General features: G+C 37.6%; 1 protein-coding gene across 1 annotated transcript; it reads right to left on the bottom strand.

The window, feature by feature from the left end:
- Nucleotides 1-19,024: 19,024 nt before the first annotated feature.
- On the bottom strand, nt 19,025-19,620 carry LOC140827142 (uncharacterized). Its single transcript, XM_073189754.1, has 2 exons — nt 19,305-19,620; nt 19,025-19,221 (listed from the first exon to the last, which is right to left on the bottom strand). The coding sequence occupies exons 1-2, from the start codon at nt 19,618-19,620 to the stop codon at nt 19,025-19,027; spliced, it is 513 nt and encodes a 170-aa protein (XP_073045855.1).
- Nucleotides 19,621-20,101: the final 481 nt, after the last annotated feature.

Raw genomic sequence — 20,101 nt, 5'->3', positions numbered from 1 at the left:
GCCCGGGCGGAAATTCATGACCGCTTGAGCACCAATCGATTTTCATGAAAAAGTGACACGTGTCTTTAACATGCAATCGGATATGTATATATATATATATATATATATATATATATATTATATATATATATATATATATATATATACGTATATCCTTTAGAATATGGTTATAAAAAAAAAAGGAAGCACGAGAAATTCTACAGAAAATCCTTACGCCTTTATATTTCGATCCGTCCGTCTGATTTTGAATCTGACTGCAGTACTGTGTTCCTATCGACGCAGGCTTCAACTAAACGTAAGTTTGTTAAGTTTTGATATGTCTTGAAATTATGCTATGTTCAGAATCAGATACGATTCATATATGGCGTTCTTGACATAGTAGACATCGTAGAATCGAAGTCAGATTAAGAAACAAATTGATTATGGAATTGTTATGAATTTCAGAGTTAGATTGACTGAGATGTGATGTCAGATTTGTACGGTGGTTGATTATAAGTTAATGGAATTGGTATAGACTGATATGGTATTACCAGTCTCGCAAGATTGTACTGTTGTACTGTCAGAATTTGATAAAACAGAGATATCGTGATTTGATTAGAATATTGATACAGTATATTGATATTGTCATTGCCAGATTGAACATTGACAGACTTTGAGTCGAGACTTCGATTGTATCAGAGCGACATCAAGAAAGGTATAAATAAATGTTGATTCGGGATTGCACAACTCGAGTTAGGTTTGACTTGAGTTTCCCAAAATCACATACTTTATTTTATTGCATTGATATTTGCAGATTATCAGACTGATATGTTTAGTCTATGGAATGATAGCAGAGCCAGAGTTTTGAGTCTTGGGCAGATCAGCCTAGCTAGGGCAGAACCGCCGAGTCTTTGTCAGAACTGCGAAGACTCTAGACTTACGGTGTATCGATGAGCTTAGATGTAGATCGACATCTATTGTAGAAATTCGATACAGCATATTTAAGTCTAAATTAGATCGGGATCCCTAGATTAGAGATAAGATAAGATTAGATCACGAGTCAATGATTCATGTAGTCAGATCAGATACATGTTTTGATATTTGTTTATGCTTTTATATATGTTTTATATGATCGCATGTATACATTGTTTATACTGGGATATTTATATCTCACCGGAGTTATCCGGCTGTTGTCTTGTCTGTATGTGTGCATAGCAATAGGTGGGACAGGTTCAGGGTCACCGAGGTGAAGAAAGATTGATATTAGAGTGGTGATTCCAGACTTGGATATAGATAGGTTTTATTACTTGATTGTAGTAGTTGAACCTAGTTTTGAACTAGATGCATGTTATACAGGATTTGTATTACTATACTGATTTGTATAATAGAATGATTCCATTACCTTCCGCATTTTAAAAAAAATTAGACCCTGTTTATTCTAATTGATTAAATTATTCCCAATGATGATTAAGAAGATGATTGTCGTTCGGGTCCCCACAGCGCAGCGCGTAGCGTGCGCGCACGCAGCGTGGTACGCCAGCGCGCGTCACGGTAGCGTGCAGCGCGCGTGCGCGTGTGCGGCGTGGGGACGCCAACGCACAGCGCCGCGTGCACAAGGGTTGCCGCCAGTGCTCGAAACGTTCGGGCAGCACGGGCGGCTGCCCGGGATTGTCTCGGGAACCGTGCTGAATAATGGGATGGAATTGTTTGGACCTAGTGTGCGATTTTCTGATTTTTCAAATTTTTGGGCAAAATTGATAATTTAGAAAAATTGGTTCAATTTTTATTTTGCAAATTAATTTTTGGAAAATTAATAATTTTCTTGTGAAATAAATAATTAGAATATGATTTTAATTATTTATGGTAAAATGAGTTTTTACAATAAATCAATTATATTGAATTAATTGGAAATTAAATAAAGGTGTTTATTTAATTTATTAAATTTTTTAATAATTGTGATGGTTAGTGATAAATTGTTAGATATATAATTTATCAATTAATTAAATTTTTTTAACTAATTGATGTTAATATTTGATATTAAATGCATGAAGGATGATCGAGAGCCTTGACCAATATGTTAGGTGTATGTTAGGATATTTTAATATTTTTTATTCATTTTTGTTAATATTTGATATTATTAAAGTGGGCCTGATTTATGGCATGTTCCCAACCCCATGAGATGTATCCTTTATGTGCCATGGCTATTTAAATGTAATTTTTAGAAATAGTGGGAGATCAAGACTGAAAGATGGTGGGCCCGATGAACAAGATGAAGACATATAAAATATTGGAAGCTCTTGTAATAGTTGCATTTGCATCCCTGCATTCACCTATGTTTCGGACCTGGATCCATGTATGGCTCACATGGATCTAATAGTGTTGCGATCGATTATCTTTATTTATTGTTGAATGTCATATTATGATATATGCGATATATATTAGTATGCATGTATGTATATTATTAGATAATATAGTTATATGAATCCGGCAAACATATAAACATAGCACGTGATTTTAAAATTAAAATGATGAGACAATTTAAAATTGAAATCCCTCATTTTGAATATGATTCAAAATTTATATCAAACCGTAAAAGTAAAAATTAAAAGAGTTTAATTTTTCCTTGCCTTCCATCAACCGTGGTTGCATGTTGATCACTACCCGCGGACAGTGTCTGGCTCAGATTATTGGGGAGGCCTGGACGCCGGAAAGCTGTGACTTCCACCGGACATATGATGTGAATTGAGTGGAACTCCCATGACTTCAGCTCATATTATTGGGGGATTTCATGGTGACCGTCTACTACATTTCAACATTGATGGGTCGGTTTGATACGCAAAAATAAACGGCGTCATATTATTGGGTCCTTATTAAACGTGAGGCAAAACACGCGGAGGTTGCATAGGGATGCAATTTGATTCTAGCTTTTAGAAATTATAATTGGCTGATATTATTCGGGATTCTAATTGGCTAATTGGACTCTACGTGCTCACTAAGGAAATACGATTTCCCCTTTTCATCAGAGGGTAATTGTCAAAATAGTGGGAGGGGGGATTTATAAAATAAAAATCCATATTTTATATCTTAATATAATTTTAAAATAATCAGCAACTATTATTCTGTTTCCATATCAGTATATTTTCGATTTCGTCACATAATCCAATTTTGTTATTAACAAGCTAACCGAATCTAATTTTCAAGACCGGTTGGGAAAATTGTTCTGAATTCGGAGAAAATGGCATGCACACTATTGTCAGTCCTGCTGAACTGACAAAGCATGCAAGATGGTAGGACTATAGTATGCAAGCTAAAGTATAACATGCTCGCTTCTATGTCAAATGAACTGTAGAGATAGTTCGAGGAAATTTTGAATGTTGGTGACATTCGAATGCACGTGCAAGAGTTGCATGGTGCTTGAAACTATGCACACCACTTTCAAGGAGCTCATGACTACACGCATGCAAGACAGAGCTTTGGCCCATAAGCCTGGTGTACATATGACTGGGCTTATTGAGAATGTGGTGGGCCTGAAATATGTGATTTCTAATGAGTTACTAGATAACATCAATTTGTTGTCTTTATCATCCTCATTTGACGGGGTTATGGTGAACTTCAATTTGAATAAGATAGATGATAGCCTTGAAGAGCTATCAATACGATTATAACTTATGAGATCACTATAAAACAGGGAATTGTTGTTTTTCTAATGGGCCTCTCGTCAGACAAAAAATGGCTCACAAGGTAAGGGAAAGAAATGTTCTGCCCCTCACAAGAAAAACAAACTCAATAAGAGGCAAACTCTGAAGGACACTTAAAAGGCCTACAAAGCTAGATAAGTCAGAACTTATTTATTTCACTGCAAGAATTCCGGACATAAGAAATTATAAGTGCCAGAAATGTTCTGGAAATGATAAGTGAATGTCCAAGTAAACATGATTTCAACAACAAACAAAAGAAAGTTAGATGATTCAAATCCCACACAAATATGGCACTCTAGACTATGTCACAGTTCTCAAAGAAGGATGAACAAATTAGTGGGAGAAGGCATGTTTGACTTGACAGACATAAATTCTCTACCTACTTGTAAATCATGTCTAAAATGAAAAGTGACAAAGACTTCATTCGATGGAAACGTGGAACGTGTGCATGGTCTACTGGATTTGATCCACACAGACGTTTGTGGCCCGCTAAGTGTTAGCACAAAATATGGGCAATCCTACTTCGTTATCCTTACTGATGACCATTCGAGGTATGTGTATGTTTATGTTTATGAAACACAAATCTGAAGCATTTGAAAGGTTCAAAGAATTCAGATCTGAAGTAGGAAAGCAGCTAGAAAGAAGTATTAAGATACTTCAATCTGATCGAGGTGGAGAATACTTGAGTGCTGAATTTTTGGGTTATCTAAAACAGAATGAGATTCTCTCACAGTTGACTCCACCAGAAACACCAGAATTGAATAGTGTTTCTGAACGTCGTAATCGAACATTGATGGACATGGTTCGATCCATGATGGGATTCACAGAATTGCCTACATCATTTTGGGGCTTTGCGCTTGAAACTGTGGCAATGTTGTTGAATAATGTCCATACTAAAGCAGTGGATAAAACACAATATGAGATATGTATAGGAAAAACTCTCAAATATTCTTACACGAGAATATGGGGATGTCCTGCTTACGTGAAGCAGACTGTGAGAGACAAATTGGATAGTAGATCCACTTTGTGCTACTTTGTAGGATATCCAAAGAATTTTGTTGGATATTATTTCTATCGTCCCAATGAAACAAAAGTGTTTGTTTCAAGAAATGCCACCTTTTTGAAAGGAGAATTTCTATTAGATAGAAAACGACAAGATGATAGAACTTGAAGAAATTCAAGATACTCCCTCAACTATAGACGTTGAACCTAATCCCCAACAACCAGTAGTTGAAATACACGCTCCTAGAATGTCTGATATTGTTGTCAGACCACCTACAAGATATATGCTTCTTTATAACAACGCCATGATGAGCCTTGTGTTGGATATGATCCAATGAACTTCAAAGAAGCAATATCTGATACTGATTCATCCAAATAGCTTGAAGCCATGTAGTCTGAAATGGACTCTATGTATTCAAACCAAGTCTAGAGATTAGTGGATCCACCTGAGGGAATCGTTCCCATAGTATGCAAATGGATCTACAAAAGAAAGCTTGGAGCGGATGGGAAGGTATTATCAGTAGGAAGTGAGCATAAGGTATGCAAACTTCAGAGATCAATATATGGTCTCAAATAGGCGTCAAGGAGTTAGAACCTCATATTGATAACACTATCAAAGAGGAATGAAAGAAGAAAAGGAAGTGTACCTGCACTTATTTGCTTGGAGGCATTAAAAATGTGACGAACAAATGGCATTTGCTTCATAAACCGCTCTCGAAGAAGAAAACAAGGATTTATTATCTTATGTCTGCTTTTCATGAAAAATTACCAATTGAAGTGGAGGGTTTCTTCAAACAACAAAAGACTGGGTCAAATATTCAATCAAATGAGCATGTTTCCCATGCTTGCAACAAAAACTGATTTCATTATTTGGCCTTGTTAGAGTAGATGCCCTGCGAGCCAACGGTTGGCTAGGGATTTTATTGACTCAGTTGTAATAAACAATCTTTATTTTAATATAATTTAACTTTTAATGGTTTCGTTATACTTTATCTGTATAATCCTGAAATCAGCATAGATAAAGTCCTTGATTATGCTTTAATACAAATGAATCGTAATTCGATGTTGAAACTCATTTGTAAACACTGCATATTCTAAATTCGTTCCTAGTCGATTCAGCCGCCTAAAACATGGATAAAGGTCGCTTGAGCTCGAGACTAGCACATGTGATGTTGTGTACGGCGTTTCTTGGTAAGGGCATGGAGATGTCCAAACATACAGATGGGTAGTCATATGATGATTATACCAAACAACCCTTCCTAGAACTTTCCAAGAGGTTATCATTCATCGAGAGGATAAGTCCGTGGTTATGATTGTTCACCATTAGTCCTTACGACCCGGGACAACACTGAGGCTCTATATGCTAGGTTTGTGCTTTGACTCATTTACCGGCTCCAGGAGAGTCATCAGGTGGCGAGGTTGGGTATAGTTGCGACACATATAGGAGCCATTGCATTGTAGTAGGGGATTCACCGCTCACCTACGGGTGTTGATATCCTATGTGATCTGATGAAATAATAGTGCAAGGAATCTCTGGCCAAAGTATGAGATGTACATTAGAGAAGGAGTTCTCAAATAGTACACACGATGCCACTATTATAGTTATGACATAGTTATGGAATTAATATGCAACCTCGTTGAACCAATGGTTGCAGATTCGATCGAGATATATGATATGAAAGGACTATACTGTACGTTAATCATAATCGGCTGGCAGGCACTATCAGTGATATCTAGGGGATCATGGGGCGATGCTACTAGACGCTCTTACCATGATCCGATGGGTGCAATCAGAAATGAGTTCTGAAATTCTTGATCAAGGTGTTGATGAAAATAATGAGGCTAACTAGGGTCAGCCCGAATAAAGGATTATCTCCTGAATCACAAAGAGTTGTGAACCCACGGCTAGCTGTATCCCTGAACCAATGAGGGTCACACAAGTACTGGATTATTTTGTTCCCGTTGAGATAATAAATTCAAGGAGTTGTGAAACGTTTGCCCTTTTTATTGCTTTAATAGTTCTAGAATTTTTTTTTTATTTTTTATAAACACTCAATTTTTCGGCCATGTACCTTTACCTCATGAAAATATTTTGCCCCTTTAAATAAAACATCATCCATCTAACATTTTTAAAATCAAGTGCACTAGTCATAAAATGAAATCGTCAACTGTTTTACCAACCTAAAAGGCAATAAGTTTGAAAATTATAGCCCATACTAAACCTCTCAAAAATCTCTCAAAAAGCATAAATAAATAGTCTTAAAATGTTTAACATAAATCATGAATCATAAATCATAAATGCGGAAAAATTAGAAGCGCTGGTCCTCGGGTTGTGTGCGCCTTCAGCCCAGTCAAATCATTCGTCAAGACCTCCCTAAACCTCACCTGTATCCATCACACCTAGTGAGTCTAACGACTCAACACACCATAATATTTATAACAAATAATACATATAAAACAACATGCAACAGTAAAAATACTTTTACGTAAAAATAACTTCTTTCATGACATGCAAACATAAACTTTAACTTTTTTCCTTTTTCCTCAACATGACATAAAACATTTTTCATGATCATAAACATTTTTCCTTTTCCTTTTCTTTTGTTGAATTCAGATCGTTAATTGTGACTTTCTTCATCATGACATAAACCTCAAAAGTCGATGGATCCATCTACATGTAACTACAGTACTGAGCGGCGGGGACATCAGCGACACTCTCACCGGTCAACTAAGCCTTGGTCTACCATTTTTCGAACAGAAATACGATCGTCGGGGTTCTCTTTGGGGCCTTTTCCCATAAATGGGCTCTCTCTGGGGCCTTTTCCGCTCACGATATTCCCATTCTTACCATTACCACAAAACTGTTACCACATAACCGTTACCACATATTCGTAATGATGGAAACACGAGAGCCGTGCTCCCACCGGGGGACCGTCACTCTCACGATATCTCCAACATTAACGAATTATTCACAATTACTTCACTTCCTTCAACATTTAACATTCTCATCACTTTATAAAATCAGCATAACATAACATTTTCGTTTTTGAAACCAAGCATGCAACATGTCTTTTAAATGTCTTCCTTAAATCATAAAAATTCCTTAGACATTTAAAAATCATAATTTAACCATGAAAATTTATAAACATTTAAAAATAATCATAATATCATAAAAACAGCATTTAGGGCACTGCCATGACCTTTACAAATTTTTAGGTGTAAAAAGACCTTTTTACCCCGGGACGCGACTTTTTACGCTTTTGACTTTTTCCTTGATTTCTTGACTCTAACATGTCCCAAATAATTATTTAAGCTTACACTACCTTTTCCATAATTTTATTTAGCTTAATTATTGGACTTTTTCATTTATCTTTAATTAATTATTTTGACGGTGTTTTAATCCCGAAAAATCCCAAACTTTAATATAAAATTCCTAAATTCATAATTTAGTCTTTTTATATTATTTTAACCCTTATGAACCACGAGTCAACCCCCGTGAGCCGTTTTTCAATTTTAATTATTTAAAAACCTAACTTGACACCTAAACTTCGACCCCGAGCCAACTTTCGATTTTTACGAGTTACCCCCGAACCATGTTGATCCAAAACTTGACCAACATCCTAAATTACCATACTGGACCCTAAGTTCACTTAGAATCCAAGCCAAAATCCAAAAACGAGCCACCCCAAGTCGCCCCTATTCTGGCCGCGGATCCTTAAGGTGGTAGGACTCTAACTTTGTTGACTTGTGGACCTAGCCGGCGCTCCAGACCCTGAACCATCCTCTAGGGCACCTACCTAGGACCCATAATTACTCGCCTTAGCCCAGCCCTTGAGCCCTGGACCGAGCCCTTCCCTCCCCACAAGCCGCGCACCCCTGCACGCACCTACTGCTGCTTCTCGGGTAGAGTCCTAGCATGGCTAGGACCCTGACCCATGACAGCCCCTGGACGAGACCTGGCCCAAGCCAAGACCAAGCCCACTCTTTAGCCGTGGGACCTGATCACCTTACCCCATGACAGCAAATTTTTCGTTGTTCTAGATTCTTTTTGTTTCAGCCGTGAGTTGGGTATGTGTGTGTGACTTTAATTCACATAATAACTTAGCTTGATCATCAATTAATGTCATGGCAGCCCCTTAGGTGAAAAAAACGTGAGTCATGGCATAAAATAGATGGCTCATAAATCACGCACAAGTGAAAAACGAAAACAGCAAATTTGTACTTCATGCTTTCATACAAAAAAAACTTTTAAAAACATATTATGACATGATGGATGAGAAAAGGAAATGTATGGCGTGTCTTTACGTTATATACGCACGAAAATCCGTTGACGGCGAAGAACGGGAGGCAAACTTGGCTTGTTCTTGCTTGCACCCTTCGAAAAATCCCTTCTAAATTGTGAGTGTGTGTGCCATGAGGTTTGAGAGAGTTGGGAGAGAATTTTCTGAATTTTAAAGAGGTTGGCCGATTCCGTGTTGCAAAAGGTGTAGGGTTTTGTTTAGTTTGACACATTATATACTAATTAATTAACATCAAGTTTTGTAGGCCTATTAAGCCCCTAAATTAAGCCCATTAGTTTTAATTAGTATTTAATAAAATACCAACAAGGTTTTTGTTTAATTAAATTTGTGTATTTATTAGCCGGGTTGCCAAAAAGTTCATATTTTAGTTGAAAAACCAACATCGATAAAATTTATGTCCCGGCGTATAAAATCACCTCAAAACCCTTTATTTTTTCAAAAATAAGAAAACCATCAACCATAGTTTAAATAATTAAAAATAATTATTTAATAAAACATTTTACGTTTTTCAGCACTCGGTCCCCGTTCCTCGATCGTCACTCTAATATTCCTTAAAAATACAATTTTATGCAATATGCCAATAAATCATTACTAACATAAAATCATGCATGACACATAATTAATTAAGCAATTAAGATAATTTAATTACTCATTTTCATAATTTCTAGATTTGCATGCAGTTAGATTACGTCGTCTTAATTTTGGACCTTACAATTCCTCCCCCCTTAAATAAATTTCGGCATAGAAATTAGAACTTACCGAATAGATCAGGATAGCGACTCTTCATGTCACGCCTCGAGTCCGAAGCGTTTGTGACATCCGGCATTGTTTAACAATTAAATTGAAAACAATAAAGCCTCGTATCAAATTAACCAGTCTTTTTCATAAATAAAATATTGCCTTATAATGACAATGAACAAAAATACATCATAGTTGCGAAATGCGGAAAACTAAACAAAAGGGATAACTTGATTCTTGCTCTTGATCATCGATCACCAGCCCCAGAAAGCATCTTGCTCTTCCTCATTCAGTTGCTCCTCATTTTTATCTGAAATTTGAAAGGGGTAAGTGTTTTGGGAAACACTCAGCAAGTGGGGGTCGATCGATTCCAAAGGTACATATAGAACATAAGTCTTTAAAACAATTCTTTAACTATCTTTCAAATCTTACTACTTAACTTATCATAACAGAAACGAACATGAGACAAATATTTCAGAACGAAACAGATTTCTCAGAACAGATCATATCAGAACAAACAGAACACTGTTACTCATCTCATTTCCATGGTCAAATTGTCCCCAATATGTTACTCCTCTAAGGGATGAGGCCAGAAATGGTTTTATACCCACCATTGGGGGCCAAACAGAAATGGTTTTCTACCCACCATTGGGGGCCAAACGGAAATTGTTTTATACCCACCATTGGGGGCCAGACAGCGTCCAGTTTCCAATTGACTCGTAACAGTGTAACAAAGATTTCAGATTTTTAACGGACAAAACTTATCAGAATTTCAGATCTCAGAGTTTTCATACTGACACAGCGGAATCAAGAAATTCGAAGCACAGAAGAAAACACATAATCGATCGGAGTTTCAAATCATAACACTGATTTTCGAAAAAAAATAAATGTACATGCATTTCATGATATTTTCGAAAAAGACATACATGGCACCATACGTTATTCAAATTTTAAAATAGAATGAACTAAATAACAAAAGCCCACTTACAGTTTCTTATATGAAGCTTTATTTCAAAATTTCGGCAGCACTTCGGCGTAACTTTGACAAATAAGATCTTCGGTCGAGCAGCACTTTGACGTAATTCCAACAAATACTGTCTTCACTCTGACAGCACTTCGACGCAGAATTCAGCACTTGAACCGCACGAGCTTCCTTCCTTGCTTGTTGGCCGAAAATATGGGAGAGTGAGGGGAAGGGAAAAGCCGAAATTTTACTTGGTTTTTGGGGTGGTCTAGCAATGCATGGGATCACCTATTTATAGATGTCTTGGTGACCTTCCTTCTCCCCCTCATTCACGCCAACTTGGGCTCCAAGTTGTCTTAAATGTGGCTTAAGCTCCATCCAAAGCACCAAGGCCACATTCTTGCATAATAATGTTGTCCTAACCCATCGCTCCTCCCGCAGCTCTTTCATGGATTAACTCAAAAGTCATCTCCTGCATATTTAATTTGTCCAAACCTTTAGCTCAACTTTTAGCTCCATTTTTGATCTTGTTAGGACAAACTTGGTTGAGCTTCTTTGAGCTGAAAATTCGCGTCCTTGAGCTGGGGTTTTACTCCTCTAGTGACATATCTTTGATGGATGCGGTTATTTGCAGCTTGGCTTCCCTTTAAGCAAATTCCCGAGCTTTGAAGTTACTTCCTCGAGTTAAATTCGATGAAAATTTAAGTTAATATTCTATTTATTTAGTTGTAACAAAATTTGTTGAGCTAATTTTAAGTAAATTTTCAAGTTCAATTTACTTACTTGATTTGGTTTGAGTCGAAATTTCCGAGTTTTCACACTTCAAGTCCTCTCGGTTTCCCAAGTACCTTCCTCTTCCGAGTGATTCAGCCACTTGACCTTGACCATTGGAATGACTTTGTTTCTCAATCGACTTTCTTGTCGTGCCAAGATCTGGACATGTCTTTCTTCATATGTAATATTTGGAGTTAATTTAAGAAGCTCATAATTAAGTACATGTGACGGATTCGACATGTACTTCCGCAGCATGGAAATGTGGAACAAATTGTGAACTCTTGCAAGTGTTGGTGGCCCTGCCACTCTATAAGCTAGTGTCCCAATCCTCTCCAAAATCTCGAACAGGCATATAAATCTAGAACTAAGCTTGCCTTTCTTGCCAAAGCGCATAGCACCCTTCATGGGTGCTATTTTCACAAACACATGGTCGCCTACTGCAAACTCTAAGTCCCTTCTTCTTTTGTCCGCATAACTCTTTTGTCGGCTTTGTGCAGTCTTCATTCTATCACGACTTTTGACTACAAGTTCAGATGTCTCTTCAATCACATCTGGGCCAATATCTCTTCTTTCCCCAACCTCGTCCCAATGAATAGGAGACCTACATTTCCTTCCATAGAGCGCCTCAAAAGGAGTCATTCGGATTGATGATTGGAAACTATTATTGTAGGTGAACTCCACTAGAGGTAACTTTGGTTCCCAACTGCCTTGGAAATCAATAACACATGCTCGCAGTAGATATTCCAAAATCTGTATAACTCTTTCCGACTGACCATCGGTTTGAAGATGGAATGCTATACTGAACAATAACTTGGTCCCCATCGCTGCATGCAGACTTTTCCAAAACGATGATGTGAATCTCGGATATCTGTCAGAAAAACATAGACACTGGAATTCCATGTAGACGAACTATCTCCCGAATATACAACTCTGCATACTGAATCATGGTGAATGTCGTCTTAATAGGTAGAAAATGCGCTGATTTCGTAAGACGATCAACTATCACCCAAATGGCATTTCAAGCCCTTAACGGTCTTTGGCAATCCCAGAACAAAGTCCATAGTGATATTTTTCCCATTTGCACTCGAGAATAGGGAGTGATTTCAATTTCTCTGCTGGTCTTTGAGGCTCTGCTTTGACTTGCTGAGAAGTCAAACACTCGGATACATATCTCAAAATGTCCTTCTTCATGCCTGGCCACCAATATAATAACTGCAAATCTCTGTACATCTTCGTACTTACCGGATGGATGGAGTATGGTGTGTCATGGGCTTCCTTCATAAAAAGATCTCTCAAGGAATCTTCGCTAGGAACCCATAGACGATCTCGATATCGAACTAAACCATCCACCACTGTGTATAAATTCCGGCCCTTGGCTTCATCTCTAGCTCTCCACTTTTGCAACTGCTCATCAGTGGACTGTCCATCTCAAATTTTATCTCTCAAAGTCGACTGGACTGATAATGTGGCAAGATTTGGGACTCGCCCCTAGCATACACTGTAAGCTCAAACCGCTGTATCTCGGACTACAATGGTATTTGTAGTGATAATTGAGTGATAACTGCTGCTTTCCTACTCAACGAGTCTGCCACTACATTAGATTTTTCCGGATGGTAGCTAATGTCACAGTCATAGTCCTTCACTAATTCAAGCCATCTGCGCTGTCTCATATTCAAATCCTTTTGGGTGAAGAAATATTTCAAACTTTTATGATCGGTGAATATCTTGCACTTCTCCCCATAAAGGTAGTGTCTCCAAATTTTTAGCGCAAAGACTGCTACTGCAAGCTTAAGATCATGAGTAGGGTAGTTCTTTTCATGAATTTTTCAGCTGTCTTGACGCATAGGCGATAACTCGATCGTTTTGCATTAGAACTGCGCCCACAAGTTTAGAAGCGTCAGTATAAAGAACATACTCCCCTTGCCCTGATGGTATAGATAACACTAGTGCTGATATCAAGGCTTGTTCAACTTGTCAAAACTGTCTTGACACTCAGGTCCCCAAATAAACTTTGCATTTTTCTTTGTCAAGGCGGTCATAGGTACTGCTATAGATGAGAACCCCTGTATAAACTTGCGATAATAGCCTGCTAGTCCAAAGAAAATGCGAATCTCAGTAACACCTTTCGGTACTGGCCATTCTTTCACTGCCTCAACTTTGCTTGGATCAACTTCTACTCCACTACTGGAAATGACGTGGCCTAAGAATGCCATTCTGTCAAACCAAAACTCGCACTTGCTGAACTTTGCATAAAGCTTTCTGTCTTGCAGTACTTGCAGTGCGGTCCTCAAATGACAACTATGCTCCTCTTGCTCTTGGAAAAGATCAATATGTCATCAATGAAGACAATAATAAACTGATCTAGATACGGCTGAAATACGCTATTCATGAGATGCATGAAGATCGCTGGCGCATTGGTCAACCCAAATGACATGACCATAAACTCATAGTGTCCATATCTCGTGCGAAATGCCTTCTTGTGTACATTTGACTCTTTTACTTTCAATTGATGGTATCAGATCGCAGATCAATCTTAGAAAATATAGATGCTCCTTGTAACTGATCAAACAAATCTTCAATCCTTGGCAGTGGATACTTATTTTTGATAGTAACCCGATTAAGCTCACGATAATAGAAACAAAGACGCATGCTACCATCTTTCTTTTTCATAAATAATACCGGAGCGCCCCATGGAGAGTAACAAGGGCGTATGAAACCCTTGTCTAGCAATTCTTGAATTTGATCTTTCAATTCTTTCATTTCAGCAGGTGCTAGACGATAAGGCGCTTTTGATATAGGAACAGTGCCCTACATTAGATCAATAGAAAATTCCACTTCACGGTCAGGTGGAATGCCAGAAACGTCCTCGGGAAAGACGCTAGGAAAATCTCTCACAATGTCAACATCTTCTAACTTCTGACTGATAGATTCATGTGCAGTGGTGACACATGCTAGATAAGCTTGGCATCCATGCTTAATAAGCTTACTCGCACATAGACAAGAGATAATGTGCGACATTTATTTGTTTCTTGCCGCCTCGAAGACAAAAGATCTACCACTAGGTGGCCTAATAGATACTGATCGTTGGCGAAAATCAATCGAAGCTCCATTCGCTTATAACCAATACATCCCAAGTATGATATCAAATTCGGGCATAGGAAGTACAATAAGATCTGCCCGGACAACATCTTTGATTAAAGAAAGCTCCAGATTCTTTACTATCTTAGACGTGAGCATTTAATCACCGGAAGGGATAGTAACTTTGAAACCCAAACCCATATCTTGAGGAGTAATTTTCAATCTTTTGATGAAGGTTTCAGATATGAAAGAATGTGTAGCTCCTGAATCTAGCAATGCATAGGTAGCTACACCTAAAATGATGATCCTCCCTGCGGCGAAAATGTCTATTAAATCTTTTCGCGTTGAATCTTAAGGATTTACTATAATTAGTTCCCAAAGTTATATGAAGATTTCGTGTTGAACTTAAACATTTCTTGAAAAATTGCACTTTAGTCCCTCAATTTTTCGAATTTTACTATCCCGTCGCCAAAATTTCGGATAAATGCATTAAGATACTTATATTTTCGAAATTTTCATTTTAACCCTTGAATTTTTCAAAAATTACTTTCATGATTCTTAAGAATTCGGTCATTGCTTTTAGGTCCCTTATCTTTCGAAAATTACATTGTAGACCTCACATTTTCGAAATTGCACATTTAATCTCCAAAAATTTCGAAATCCCTTAGTTATGATTTTCTTTAATTTTGGCCTTAAAACTTTTTATTTGGAATCATTACATCCTTCACAAAAAATGATCGCTTACACCATGGCAACCGAAGACCCTATTCCCTTGGATTGCAACTTTCAATCCTAGCACACGACCAGGAAGATTAGCGCCTAACCGGCTAAGCTGGCACCCTCCTCGAACCCAAAAGACTCTCCTGGACAGACCCTGACTAGCCCTACTGATCATGGAACCCGCCCACGCAAAGCACTCGATGAACCTCTCCAAAGACAAGTTACCCGAGTCCCCTCACCAAAGCTCCTTCGATTTTCTTAAGGAACAAGACCAGTCGTGCTCAGCCCCTTCCCAGCCCTTCCACCGATCCAAGAGAGTCGGCTTCAAGGCTGGTGTCGAGCCATGCACAGCTACTAACCCGAAACTCTCGATCTACTCGACATCCTTCAAAGAACCACCGATCCCACCTATAACTTTCACTCCCTCGGCCATCAGTGACTCCAGCAGTTGTACCACCTGATTCCTTGACATAAAATATCCTAAACGACGGCACCAGCAGCCCCTTTACACCATAGTAACAAAAACGTGAGATGTATACAACAACGTACGGTTTTCGTGCCAAACCAAGAGCATAAAAGCTTTGCTATACCAATACTGAAAAATGCATAAACATAACACACATGACAACACATATATGACGTGAATGATGCATAAAAGAAGATACATGGCGTGCCTTGGATTTATTTGAACAAAAACTTAAAGAAAACACGCGCCGAGGAGTCACCAGATGAGTTTCTTTTGCAAGGAATGGAGATGGCCAATATTTCTTGGAGGTTGCTATTGAGAAAACCGAGAGGATAATGAATTATGAATGGGGTGTCGGCTGGTGGTATTTTAATTGATGTAGGGTATCCAATAATGCCATATTTATATGGCTAATAGTCAAGATAATGAGCATTAGTTATTAATTAAAAAGTTTAAAAGAATTTTGAACCCAATAAGCTTAAAATTTGGTCAATTAAATCCGAACATACTCCCGAAAAATATTTCGTGTTGGAAAGATTTTGAAAATATTAGTCGAACCCTCAAAAATTTCCCCGATTAGCAAAAATTTGCGTACCGATAAAAATTAAAAATCTTGCGATTAAAAATACACAATAAATCCCAATTCTTGAAAAATACCTTTAAAACATCTTAAATTAATATTTAAAAACAAATCATGTAATTAAAATAATTTTCCTGAAAATTCTCCGGTCTCCGATCCTCGTTCGAGTGTGAAATGAAACTTAAAAATATTTAAGGCATATACCTTTAAAATTTCATTAAATAAATTCTATAATGCAATAGTAATGCATAAAATGCATAAACATAATTAAACACAAATTAATAAAATAAATAAGCATTTTATGCTTTAAAAGAATTTAATAACATACCGAAGAAATTTAATAACTTGCATGCATGTGGTTTACGTGACCCTTCAAATTTTCGGGACGTTACAAAATGGAGTCCAAACGAATAGCATCAACAGTAACAGTGGCCACCCATGCCAGGAACGCAACATCAAATCGCTGCTCGTCCATGCACATAGCATCGGGAATACGAGTAGCTAAGTCGCTCGTCCCTAGCTGTCATCTGGGAATGTGGCTAATCCTAACCCATTTGTTTCTCTGATGACTCAATATATCTCAACATAATCACATAAATAGCCGTCAGAGGAGTCAAGGCTCAATATGTTATGCCAATACAATTTATGCATGAATACAACAAAATAAACATTCAATGCACATAATAGCAAACAACATTCCCCGATATTCTTACACGCCAATATAAGCGTCATAATGATATAGGTTTGAGCGTACCACAACTTCAACTTACAATACCACGGTAATTTTTTAAGGACTATCGAATGAACTCGTCCAACGATATAACCTACAATATAAATTTGCTATACATATCAATATAATGCATCCCAACTGACTAAAACAATTTATATCGGCTCGATTAAAACTCGAATTCCGGACAGCCTATATAACCTGATCAAATTCTGGAATTTCAAGCTTAATACCTCAAGAAACGAAGCTTAAACACACAACGGTGATCTCACCGGAAATGTCCGATTTGATGATCTTCCAGCTTCAATTTTTCTTGTTGATGTGAGTTTATTTAGCAAGGGATCAAAGCCCTTTATTTTCCTTGTTTTCAGTTGATTTCCAGCTTGTTTTTTTGACATGAACAGTGTTTCTGACGTTAGCCGAACCCTCAAAAATTTCCCCGATTCGCAAAAATTTGCGTACCGATAAAAATTAAAAATCTTGCGATTAAAAATACACAATAAATCCCAATTCTTGAAAAATACCTTTAAAACTTCTTAAATTAATATTTAAAAACAAATCATGTAATTAAAATAATTTTCCTGAAAATTCTCCGGTCTCCGATCCTCGTTCGAGCGTGAAATGAAACTTAAAAATATTTAAGGCATATACCTTTAAAATTTCATGAAATAAATTCTATAATGCAATAGTAATGCATAAAATGCATAAAAATAATTAAACACAAATTAATAAAATAAATAAGCATTTTATGCTTTAAAAGAATTTAATAACATACCGAAGAAATTTAATAACTTGCATGCATGTGGTTTACGTGACCCTTCAAATTTTCGGGACGTTACAAAATGGAGTCCAAACGAATAGCATCAACAGTAACAGTGGCCACCCATGCCAGGAACGCAACATCAAATCGCTGCTCGTCCATGCACATAGCATCGGGAATACGAGTAGCTAAGTCGCTCGTCCCTAGCTGTCATCTGAGAATGTGGCTAATCCTAACCCATTCGTTTCTCTGATGACTCAATATATCTCAACATAATCAACATAAATAGCCGTCAAAGGAGTCAAGGCTCAATATGTTATGCCAATACAATTTATGCATGAATGCAACAAAATAAACATTTAATGCACATAATAGCAAACAACATTCCCCGATATTCTTACACGCCAATATAAGCGTCATAATGATATAGGTTTGAGCGTACCACAACTTCAACTTACAATACCACGGTAATTTCTTAAGGACTATCGAATGAACTCGTCCAACGATATAACCTACAATATAAATTTGCTATACATATCAATATAATTCATCCCAACTGACTAAAACAATTTATATCGGCTCGATTAAAACTCGAATTCCGGACAGCCTATATAACCTGATCAAATTCTGGAATTTCAAGCTTAATACCTCAAGAAACGAAGCTTAAACACACAACGGTGATCTCGCTGAAAATGTCGTCAGAAACACTGTTCATGTCAAAAAAACAAGCTGGAAATCAACTGAAAACAAGGAAAATAAAGGACTTTGATCCCTTGCTAAATAAACTCACATCAACAAGAAAAATTGAAGCTAGAAGATCATCAAATCAGACAAAGAACGGAACTCATCTGCCGGCTCGAACGTGAAAGATGGAGCTCTGATTTCTACCGATTCATTGCAGGAAAGTAGCTGATAGGTTTAAGGAAGAAGATTGCTAAGCTGCTACACTAATTTCCAACCATCAGTGGCACTGCGCGACTGAAGCAGAAAGTGGAGAGAAGCGATGGGTTGCAAGGCTGGAGAAGAGCTTCTGGATTGAAAGATTCTGATTTCTTCTATCAAATGGGTTGGTTTATATTATTTGGAAATGGGCTGGGCCTATTTAGTAATTGGACCTCACATTCTGCCCCACTAACAAAATATTTCGTCCTCGAAATCTAACAAACACAACACTGTTAACCACAACATTACGACTGATAATACATCGCGTAGTCATTATATCCTCAAACAAATGAGGTCATTCTTGTCGCATCTTTGCCTCTAATTCCCATGTAGATTCTTCTCTTCCATGTCTACTCCACTGTACCAAAACCAATGGAATCATCTTGCTCCTGAGTTGTTTTTCCTTGCGGTCAAAAATTTTCACTTGATGTTCAACATAACTAAGAGAACTGTCCAACTCTACATCCTCAACATTCAAGATATGAGAAGGATCTGGCTCATACTTCCGCAACATAGTTACATGAAACACATTATGTATAAACTCGGCGGAAAATCCAAACGATAGGCCAATATGCCAATCCTCTCAACAATCACATATGGACCAATATAACGCGGAGCTAACTTCCCTTTATGTCCAAATCTCATAGTACCCCGGAATGTTGATACTTTCAAGAAAACATAATCGCCCACTTGGAACTCTAAAGGTCTACGCCTTTTATTAGCATAACTGGCTTGACGATCATGGGCTGCTTTCATCCTTTTCCTTATCAATTCAACTTGATCTTTCATTTCTTGAATAAATTCTGGTTTTGAAATTTGTCTTTCTCCTACATTTTCCCAACATATCGGCGATCTGCACTTTCTTCCATACAAAGCTTCACATGGTGACATACCTATTGTTGCCTGGAAACTATTATTCTAAGAGAATTCAACCAAAGACAATGATTCTTGCCAACCACCTTTGAAATCCATCAATACTGCCCGTAACCTGTCTTCAAGCGTTTGAATGGTTCTTTCTGACTGACCATCTGTCTGTGGGTGATAGGCAGTGCTCATAGTCAACTTTGAACCCAAAGATGATTGAAAACTTCCCCAAAACTTCGAAGCAAACCTCGGATCACGATCGGATACTATGGTTACTGGCACACCATGCAATCTTACTATATGATCAATGTACAGTTTCGCCATTTTCATATAAGTACAAGTACGATCATACAGAATAAAATGAGCTGATTTAGACTTTCTATCGACAATCACCCAAATCGCATCACAACCACGATTAGAACGAGGTAAATGTGTCACAAAATCCATAGCAATGTGCTCCCAGTTCAACCGTGGCATTTCAAGACTATGAAACATTCCACCAGGTCTC

The sequence above is a fragment of the Primulina eburnea genome, chromosome 3 (genome assembly GCF_022965805.1).
Source record: "Primulina eburnea isolate SZY01 chromosome 3, ASM2296580v1, whole genome shotgun sequence".
In the NCBI taxonomy this organism is placed as follows: domain Eukaryota; kingdom Viridiplantae; phylum Streptophyta; class Magnoliopsida; order Lamiales; family Gesneriaceae; genus Primulina; species Primulina eburnea.
Note: the sequence above shows the minus strand (reverse complement) of the source record. Positions and strands in the feature narration are given on the sequence as shown.